Raw genomic sequence first — 11144 nt, 5'->3', positions numbered from 1 at the left:
GCATAAGAAATATGGCACTGATGTTTGCAAGATTAGCTCACACACAGACAGATTCAACCACCCAGCCATAAAATAAAAGGGAAAAAGGGCCATGTAGAGACAATTAATGGTTGGGGGGAGGTGAGGAGTTCAAGTAAAGATGAGGGGTGATGAAGAATACCGGACAAAATGATTGATGTACCCCATTTGCCAATGGTCTTTCTTCAGCTCTTGATCCTCTCACAGGCGTGCAACCAGTGCAAGTTCAGTGTGGGGCTTTGCAAAGCGTGTATCTGACGTAGGGCACCTCAACATCTTCATCCTCAAGGTTGTTGCAGAACAGGTCAAACACCAGGCTTCTCACATGGCCACCCAGCTTCCTTTTGGACACCTGAGACACAATCTCGGTCATCGACTGCCCTAGTCTCTCTGTAAGTTGGGCAGCTGGCATAGGAGGAAAGTCAGTGTAGAGCCTGGACACTCCCTGACAAAGCATGGTGATCTCCAACTTATGCTCATTCCTGAAGTAGTCCAGGAACTGGTTGAGTGTCATCTCTTCACCGTTAGGCAGAATTCCGTTGACCTCAAATCGATCCCATAACGTCCAGTCAATCTCATAGTACTTCTGGTTGGTAGCAGCGATGGGTTCAGAGAAGGTGAAGAAAGGGAGTGCCAGGTTCATGAAGCTGTTCTTGAAGGACTCCAACTTCTTGTGTCCCTGCACGATCTTAATGAGCTCCAGACACACCAGGCCTACCACAGAGGCCGTGGTGGTGGCGATGGCAGGGATGATCTTTCCAGCGATCTGTTTGCTCTTATGCTTGTCTGCAGCTGGAATGTCATAGTTCTCTGCCCTCAGGTTGGACGTTGCCACAATGAAGTCCATGTGGAAGTTAGTGTCGTCATCCTTCTCAAAGTAGATGGGTTTGAGCTTGAACTTGGAGGAAGACTTGGAGAATGGGAGAAGAAGAGTCTTCAGCTCCTCCAGTCGGGAGTCGTCAACAGAGGCAGGAGCACTCTGCGACTCTTGTTCACTTGGAGAAACTTCTTCTATTCTAAGTCCAGAGCAAGGAGTGAAGGTTGGAATGCTGACCTGCTGCAGGATCTTGGCCACTGCTGCACGGTCAGTGGTGCCAGGCAAACCATATGTTTGGGCGAAAAGGTTGGCTGCTGCCATTATATAGTCCATGTGCAGGTCATTGCTGGTGCTGAAGTCTAGGGGATGAGGACATCTCTTGTGGCCAGACCAGAAGGGGGCGCCAGAGGTGTTTAGCTGATCTGAGGGGAAGCTGTGCAGTAGCTGACGGATGTTGTTTCTGTATTGATACTGCCATTTGTTGCGTGCCCAGGCTACACAGTCAGCCCAGTTGCGGGGACAGTCAGAGACCAGGGTCTTGTACACACATTCCAGCAACTCCAAAGCCTGACCAGCAGATAGTTTGGTGTCTCTGAAATTGGGATCTGCTAGGTATTGGATGGCATTTTCTGGTGGCTGCTTGAATTGTTCATCAAACTGCTCACGTGCCCACTGTAGGGTGTGTTCAATGGCATTAGGGAAATTCTTCAGGGTGCACATGGGGATGGACTTCTCTGGGGGGTCATGGCTGGAGCTGTAGCACTCTGTGAGGAAGGGGACGACCACCTGCACGTTGCCCTTGGTGCCCAAAGTACCAGACTCCAACAGGGGCTTCTGGTAGTACACACATTTACTGTCCATATACCGGCGGCCCTCAACATTGTCTAGTGCATTGGCCACGCCGTCGAGGCCCTCAAAGAAGCAATCATCATATATTTTCTCAGTGTCTGGTCCCACCCTGTTCTGGTGACTTGTGATTTTCACGGAGGGGTTCATCTGCTTCACTGCTGCCGCCGCTGTCTCACTCTTCATCTTGGTGACATCACAGGGTCTGAAGAGGAACTGTCTGTTGAGGTTGGACTTCTCTATGGTGTCCATGTCTGTTACAATGACCTCACCGTCCCCGCCAGCCAGTCCCATCATGGCGAAATTCTTCATCAGCTCACAGCCAATAGCACCTGCCCCAACCAAGAAGAAGCGCTGTTTGGCAAGGGCATCCTGGAGCTTGGTGCCAAAAACGGCAATCTGGCCATCATAGCGACAATTCCTAGGAGTGCATTCCTCCTCCGGGAGCACTAGGTCTTCCACTTCAGACAGGCACTCCAAGGCATCAAAGTACAGCCACTGCATAATGGGCATAAACTTTCCTGTGCATGCCTTCATCACTTCCTGTGCTGCCAGTCCCCCAATGAAAGCGTTGACGGGTGCCAGGTCACCGGCAGAGACAAAGGCCATTTTCCTGATGAGAGCTTCATCCAGCTGCTCAACTTTAGCTGACCCCGCCTGGGCAGAGTTCACATCTTTAGCCAATATCACCAACTCATCACCGTCAGCCTTGTTCCAGGGCTTGGGGAGGCGGTTATTTTTCTTCTGGAAGGTATGGAGAGCCTGGAAGGCCACGTGCAGCTGCCCTGGACGATCAAACTTCGCAAAGTCTGTAATTGTGAACACTGGCTCAGTCATGGAGGATGAGAGGGATTTGAAAGAAATACTTTTGGGTATCTTGACCTGGGAAACGATCCCCCCTCTCACGTAATCAGAAAGGTCAGTTGTGTTACAGATACTGAAGGAGTGGGGACCTAAACATTTGATTTCAACGGGCTGGCAGCTGTTGAGCTCCGTCATACCCTGAACCTCGGTGAAGGTGACATAGTCTCCGCTCTCAAACCCATGACGAGTTTCATCCAGACACGTCACAACGCCAGCAGTATCCTTTGTGATCATGGCGATCATGGCACTCAGAGGCTGCTCCCCGTTGGTGTCATACACCACCATATCCTCACCAAAGTCGCAGAACAACTGACCAAACAGTCCCCGTGTGTCTGCGATGATCAGCTTGATGCCTTTGCTGTGGCAGAGTTCACCTACGTGCTGCTGCTCCTCCAGAGGGGAGTTAGTCAGGACTACCACTTGGAATTGAGTCAGGTAGTCCTCTGTGAGAGCCCCGGTATAGGCTGCCACGGGGACATAACTGTTGAGCTCAGCCAGACGAGACTGACTCACCTCTGCCCTGTTCTTCCCCAGGTCCTCTTCCCGCAGGTAGAACTGTGAGGAGAGGTCCCTCCACTCTGCGACGCCTTGGTCGTGCACGGTTACCGATTTGACTCCTCCCAGGATGACATTCTTGGCGATCTCCACTCCCAGCCCTCTCATGCCAGAGATGAGGACATTGGACTTCTGCATGCGCTTCATAGCATCCAGGCCCAGCACGTAGAGCTGTCTGGAGTACAGGCCTTCATCGATCTCGGCATCAGTGCCATTCATAGCCATGTCGTTGGCAGGTGTGTGGGACGGTTCGGTTCTGACAGAGTTAGAGGAGCAGTGATGGGAATCCGTTTCTGTCCCTGTTTCTGACAAGCTAAGCTTCTTGGACAATGAGGTTGATGATGCCTGAAGGGGTCTGTGGGGGGATTCTATTGGTTTCTGTAACTTTCCGTGAAGAGCTGGCCAGCTGTTATCTGCAGCACGTTTCATGACACTCGCTAAGTCTGTTCAAAGCAAAGCATTCCCATCCTGTCTCGTTATATATTGAGAGGCCTCTGATGTGATGTAGTGTGACGTCACCAGTCTTGCCCATAATCAGTGGTGATGAAGAAGGTATAGGAAATCGGTAAGTAGCAACCGATGGGTGGGTGGACGTCACAAAAGTAACATGTTGCTCTGATCCGCACCTATATTTGGCCCCAACACTGGTTATGGGTCTGCCATCAGAATAGCCTTATTAGGGCTCACAGGAAAACCGTTTGTTAAGATCCGCACCAAACTATTTTCAAACTAGAAAGGTGCAATTCGAAATTGCAAGTGTGGTTGTCGTGGTCCCCTTTCAAGTCAATGAGGAAAATGTATATATTTTAATCATTCAATATTTGTGTACAATAAAATGTAATGTATGGAGATCTCTGTGTCAGTCCATGTCCCTTTCATGCCCATATATGGAGATCCCTGATGTCATCTAGCCCATATCTTGGAATGCCCATATATGGACATACTCTGTCAGTCTCATGTGGTCTATGATGTCAGACATGATTATGTCAGACATCAAATCCATATCTGGGAAAAGTTTATTCTTTAATTAAAGTCAATGGAGAAAATTAATTCACTGCAGGGGCGCTGGAAGTGGGGTGCTGAGGGAGATGCAGCTCCCCTGGTGGTGGGGAGAAAAAAAAAAAAGGAAAAAAAAAACTTTTTTTAAATAAGCCTATATATACACACACAGAGAGCTATATTAAAACAATAATTTGACTTTGGGGAATAAAATATGTTGAAAAAAGGTATTTGATTATCACATGGTGACCTAATCACATGGTCACCTTGCCACTTCCGGTCAGAAGGGAAGTCAAATTTAAATCCCGCTTTGATGGCACACCAAAGTCTATTTATTTGAGAACTAGAAACTGTCTATAGGCTCATTGTTGCAAACTAACACCGTTAAATGGTAAATGGTGCATTTTATATAGCGCTAAAAGCGCTTTACAGAGATTGTGCATTACATTCACCCATTCACGCACACATTCATACACCGGTGGCGGAGGAAACCATGCAAGGCACCAACCAGCTCACCGGGAGCAATGTGGGGTTCAGAGTCTTGCCCAAGGACCCTTCGACATTAACTCAGGGGGAGCCCGGATTCGAACTGGGAACCCTTCGGGAACCCTTCGTGCTCTAATAACTCTAATAACGGTTTCTCTACCCCTGAGCTATGCCGCCCTTATGCCGCACCGTTGTATATGGGGAATAAAAAACAGTAGAAAACTGTTACAAAAATAATACCCGATTTTGTAGTGTGTGCGTGAGTGACTGTGTGTGTGCATGCGTGCTGTGTGTTGCACTGTGTGCTAAAATAACTAATAACTATATAGCTCCTTGTTACACCGTTGTGCGGGGAATAAGCACCCGAAACCGTAATAAAAATAACCCAAAACCGGATAAAAAACGTGAATTTTCGGCATGCACTCCTCCAGGCTCAGCTCCCCTTGGGATTTGGGAGTTCCAGCGCCCCTGATTCACTGAGTTACTATAGGGAACATCTGTAACTAAAGTTTTGCTTCTGGGGGGTCCCTGAAACTAAATGTTTTGAGATGGGGGTCCGTGGCCAAATACATATAATTTTGGGGGTCCTTCACATGAAAAGGTTTGAGCACCACTGACATAAAATCATAGGTCTTTCAAAAAACCTTAGAAGGACTTGAAATATTCAAGAACTTGCACAAATTTCCACGATTTAAAAAAAAAATAGCAGATCTACAAGCTCGTATATCTGCTATTTTTCAATAGTTAAAGCACAAAATAATGCGTAATAATGCGTTCCCAGTTTAAATGGGTTAAACCCCCTCCCCCTATGAAGAACATTCATGGTGGGGGGCCCGCAGTGAATCCTTGTACCCAGGGCCCAGAATTTGGTGCGACACCCCTGGTGATGACAGCCTGGCATGCGTGGTGTCATCCAATAACGCATCTATTGAAGATCATCTGGGTGGCGAAGGGCGTTGTTGACCTAGTCGCTGGAAATAAATATGTTGCGGTTGCTCCTCACCACAGAATGCATGGAACCTTGCCACTTTCACAGAGTGCATAAGAGGGATACAGGTGCTGGCTGGAATTCCCTTCCACAGTATAGAGATATATAGAGATAGATAACCAAGGGGGCATAATTCTATCCACACCAGAAATCTCAACAATTACTTCAAATGACTGAGTTTGAATTCTCCACTGAAATTAACTTTGAACCATTCCTTTGCAACTTTGTACCTCAAAGCTGATGGCCTTGTGCGATATTCTTAGACCCACACACACTATTAACAAATACTTCCATCTTGAAAACTAGGCCTTCCTGTACACCTTCATCATGTACAACCTCAGCAAACTGAGGTTGTTGGTGGCCAGCTCAAACCACTTTGGTCTGATTGGGTGTGATTTATGTATTGAGACATGATGTTGCAACCAATATGTGCATGCACGTTTTTTTTTACCTACTTTTTTGCTGTATATCACTTTTGCTGCCATAGTCTGTTGGGTGCATGTGAAGAGAAAGAGAGCTGACAACAGGGTAATTCCTCTTGTTTGCATAATGTACATTTAATGATTGTAATAGCTAATATGAGAAAGATACAGCAGATCAAATTGCACAAAGACTTAAGACAAGGCAAGCCAAGTTTATTTTTGTATCGCATATTTCAACAAGGCAATTCAAAGAGCTTTGCATAAGCAAATGAAGAGCATGAATGTGTATTCGAATACACATTATATAAGGACATTTGAATTCAATCTCCAGACAAGTTGCCTGGAATGCCCTGCATGGGATGAGCAGAGTGTGGAAATCTGACATGGGAGAAGATCTCAAGAGGCGGCTGTTCGTAGCTACAGTGGAGTCAGTACTGCTGTAAGGGGCCGAGACATGGACCCTCACAGCACAACAGGAAATGGCCCGGGGTAGAGTCTACACAAGAATGGTACGAATGGCAATAATAATATGTCACATGAAATGACACACATGTAGTAGAGGTTGACCACAGGGATCTACAGGTCTCAATCAGAGAGAGAAGGATTAGGCAGGCACCCCCACAACTACTGTATATGGCAAGTGAACTGACACCGTGGTAGCCAACCCAGGGCACAGCCAGGATAGGCAAGAAACGCACCACCTACAGTACGTACGGTAGATGCACTGTGGCGCGACAGTGGAGCTAACAACACTGAAGAACTCAAGGCCGTGATGCTAGACAGGGTGTGGAGGGCAGCGGCCTACTGCATGGGTGGGTCTCATCACTCTCATCTTCTCCAAGTTGCTGTAAAAAAATAAACATTTAAGTGTTTTCTATTTTTGCATAAGAATGAACTGCTAGAAATAAAAGGAAATGTACAGAAGGTACATAATATTAAGTGCAATTACATTTCCTCTGCAGGGACACTATCAACTAACAACAAACACACAAAAATACCTGCTGATCTACACACATGACCTCCATCTGTACAGTCTGAGCCTGGTCTATGGAGTTCTTCTTTCTGCATCTGAGTAGACATTTTAAGACACAACCATTGTTTAGGTTATGGTAAATTATTAGTAAATGCAATTTATTTATTATCAGTTAAATAAAAAATAAATAACATACAATTCTTGCAGATATGACAAAAGAACACACTTACAGCTGTTGAAAAGAGAATCTAGCACTGCACCTGGGAAATATCCTTGCCAAACCATAAATGCAAAGGGTAATACCAGTCAGAACCAAAATGACGGCTTTCACTGCTGCAACAATCCTAAAGAATCCTGAAGAACAAGGGACAGAGTGAGATTTTTTCAACATGTTCTATTTGCTGGACACAGGGATCAGGTTTTTCTACATAATACTTAAAGACAAAATTAGATTTAAAGTCTACAAATGTTCCAAAATACGTTTTAAACCTAGATGTGTTTCCAGTCTCTCTGTGTTTACCTTCTTGCTTTGGCTCATCTTTTTCGATGATGATAAGTGTCTTATTTATTGTTGTCACATAATTTTTGCTGAAACACTCAACAGAAGTGTTGTAGTGGTCTTCAACAGTCAGGGAGAAGGTACTGTTGACGGTGTTGTTCAACACTGTAGTCATGATAGAATACACTCCTCTGTTCTCAATTAGTGGCCATGTGATTGTAGGTAACGGAACCCCCTCACTGATACACACACAGATCAGGGTTCTCAACTGGAGAACACATTCAGATTCATTGAGGATCGTTGGAAAGGCTGAGGACAAACAAGCAAAATTGTACAATGAAATCATGTGAAAGACAAATGTGATGTCTGTGTACAGTGTAAATGGTTAATTATCCGTGCCAGAAGCAAAAATGGCTCCAAGGTCCATGTGCCAAGATTTTGTATGTTTTTCTTTACTGTTGAATGAAAAAATATGGGGGGGGCTAGAATGAACATGAATGAACATGTATTTTCTCAAGCAGCCACACAAGTGAGCCAACACAGAGAAAAGCATCTCTGATCGCAGGTCATTTTGACATCTTTTTTTTGTTCCCTTTGATCTAAAGACGGCATACGTAGGCCAATGACGTCAAGAGACGTCATTGGCACAGAAGCTCTTTTATCCAAAGACCTTTACAATATGCGTTGATGATTAATGTGAAATGTTCTGTCAAAGCAGTGCAGTGTACTTACATATCACAGTTATATCAGTGAATGTCGTCTGAGTGGCGTTCAGATGTTGTGCTGTACAGCTATACCTCCCAGAATGTTCTGCTGACACCACAGGAATGACTAGAGTGGCCCTCTTAGTACCATTCATAAGTTCAGTGTTAGAGTCAAGTTCAGTCCATATGATAGTGGATGGAGCACAGCTTTTAACACCACAGGTCAGATTCAGAGTATCACCTTCTTCCACTGTGGTGTCCCCACTGATTCTGGGCACCTGCAGGTCTTTGACACAAATTGACAATTAAACCAACTCGGTCGATGCCCATTGGGATGCCTGCCTGTTGGGAATGATGCACATTGGGAACGATGCCCATCGCATGCCCCTCCAGGTAGTTTTCAATTGCTTTTAAGTGGATTTGATAGTTTAGTTTTTCAAAAGGCTTAGTTTCAGTTTTGTTTTGAATAGTTTGTGTAAGTTTTAGTTTTTTATTTTATTTTAATATTGATTAGTCAGGTGAAAGCCACAATGACGGCTTTCACTACTGCAAAAATCCTTTAAATGTCCTGAAGGAACCAGGAACAGAGTGAGATTATTCTCTATCATAACATGTTCTATTATTTGCTGGACGCAGGGACCACAATTTATTAAATAAAGACAAAATTACAAATGTTCCCAAAATAGTGTTTTAAATCTATGTGCGTTTACCTTCTAGGTTTGGTTCATCTTTTTTGGTGATGTTTAGTGTCTCATTTATTGCTGCCTTTACATTTTTGCTGAAACACTCAACAGAAGCGATGCAGTGGTCTTCAGGGAGAGTCAAGGAGAAGGTACTGTTGACGGTGTTGTTCAACACTGTGGTGGTGATAGAATGTACTCCTCTGTTCTCAAATAGTGGCCATGTGATAGTAGGTAACGGAAACCCCTCACTGATACACACACAGATCAGGGTTCTCAACTGGAGAACACATTCAGATCCATTGAGGATCGTTAAGGCTGAGGACAAACAAGCACAATTGTACAATGAAATCATGTGAAAGAAAAATGTCTATGTGTACAGTGTACATGGTTCAGTCAGATAACTCACGATAAGATTGAAACAATGTTTATTATAAATGAGTAATACAAGTGTATGTGTCACATTTAGTATGGCGTCGGCTCTGCTTCTCCCTGCTCCGCGCAGCACAGAAGAACATCAATAACCATTGGAGCAGGGATATACAATAAATATACAATATATATATAAACACCCCATGGGGGACAGAATAAGCAGAGCCTACTGGTGGTGCTGGGGAGGCGGTGGGGGCAAGCAAGCGCATATCACAATCACGACAGACCTGGGAAGCAGCAGCAGGAGAATGACAAGCCGAGCAGGATAAGTAGCTTGGCAAGTGGTCAGCTGACTGACAGCTGACTGCCGCGTCACTGACTGACAGCTGACTGCCACGTCACCTGTGACGTGCGAATGCCACGTCACCTGTGACGTGCGACTGACTTAATAGCGTTGAAACATTGTTGTACAGAATGCACCCGCATAGACCCAACTCAAGTTATGCTGGCTGAACCCACTCCGCAGGCTACATCCATTTAAGCTTTTTTATCCAAAGACCTTTACAATATGTGTTGTGGGAGATAATTAATGTGAAATGAAATGTTCTTTCAAAGCAGTGGAGTGTAGGCGTAATTACACAATTATATTAGTACATGTAGTCTGAGTGTTGTTTAGATGTTGTGCTCTACAGTTGTATATGTAAAAATATGTAAAGACGGGCAGGCTAACAAGCGACACTTAGACTGACAAGGCAGCGGCTACGGAAACAAATTTGTGTTCTTATGAGATGTCGGCCGAACCGGAGGTAAGCCAACTGTGGGAGGAGTAGGTGGACAAACTTTTGGTTACTCTAGTTAGTAAAGAAAACATAACATGTTGGGCTAATTAATATTCCTTCAAAAAGGTTTGTAACCTCACCATTTATTGCTTTGGTCTTCAGCTGGGTATTCTCCTGCTCTAGGGCATGGTAGGTGGTCTGAAGACTGTTCTTCTCCTGCATCAGGTTGTCATAGTTGGTCTGAAGACGATTATCCTCTTGCATCAGGTTGTCATAGTTGGTCTGAAGACGATTCTTCTCTTGCATCAGGTTGGTGTTGGTGGTCTGAAGACGATTCTTCTCTTGCATCAGGTTGTCATAGTTGGTCTGAAGACTGTTCTTCTCCTGCATCAGGTTGGTGTTGGTGGTCTGAAGACTGTTCTTCTCTTGCATCAGGTTGGTGTTGGTGGTCTGAAGACTGTTCTTCTCTCGCATCAGGTTGGTGTTGGTGGTCTGAAGAATGTTCTTCTCTTGCATCAGGTTGGTGTTGGTGGTCTGAAGACTGTTCTTCTCTTGCATCAGGTTGGTGTTGGTGGTCTGAAGACGGTTCTTCTCCTGGATCCGGTTCACGTAGTTGGTCTGAAGAAGGTTCTTCTCCTGCATCAGGTTGGTGCCTAAATTGTCAATTGTAAATTCTATAGATCAGAAAAAAATGCAAAATAGCAACATGTGATGTGATACTGTACATAGTGGGCTTGTTGTAGATGTGGTATAAAGACTAAAACTAAGGACATTTTCAATCAGTTAGCAAAACAGTTACAAGTTTTTCTTTGTAAAGCCTTGTTTTTATTTTCTCACTACCTTAATTGAAACTGTTTTCTTTCTTTTCTTTTCCCATCGGTATGGCTGTAACATAGGTAATGAAGGCATCAAACCATCTGGCCACTAGGGACATGTGGGCAACTGGGTACTAGGGACATGTGGGCACTTGGAGAGGTGGGCACTAGGGACATGTGGGCACCAGGGACATCTGGACATCTGGACAACTAGGCACTAGGGACATATGGGCACTTGGAGAGGTGGGCACCTGTGCACTAGGGACATGTGGGCACTTGGTAACACTGGCATCTCACTGCCTGGCTGTTGATTGTTGCTGTCGTCGT

At 45.1% G+C, this 11144-nt stretch overlaps 1 protein-coding gene across 1 annotated transcript; it reads right to left on the bottom strand.

The window, feature by feature from the left end:
* Positions 1 to 244: 244 nt before the first annotated feature.
* On the bottom strand, positions 245 to 3325 carry LOC308299530 (ubiquitin-like modifier-activating enzyme 1; the record flags this gene model as incomplete). Its single annotated transcript, XM_080743326.1, has 1 exon — positions 245 to 3325. The coding sequence occupies one exon, from the start codon at positions 3323 to 3325 to the stop codon at positions 245 to 247; it is 3081 nt and encodes a 1026-aa protein (XP_080599452.1).
* Positions 3326 to 11144: the final 7819 nt, after the last annotated feature.

This window comes from Nannobrachium achirus (genome assembly GCF_963921795.1).
Source record: "Nannobrachium achirus genome assembly, chromosome: 2".
In the NCBI taxonomy this organism is placed as follows: domain Eukaryota; kingdom Metazoa; phylum Chordata; class Actinopteri; order Myctophiformes; family Myctophidae; genus Nannobrachium; species Nannobrachium achirus.
This window is presented reverse-complemented; position numbering and strand designations above follow the sequence as displayed.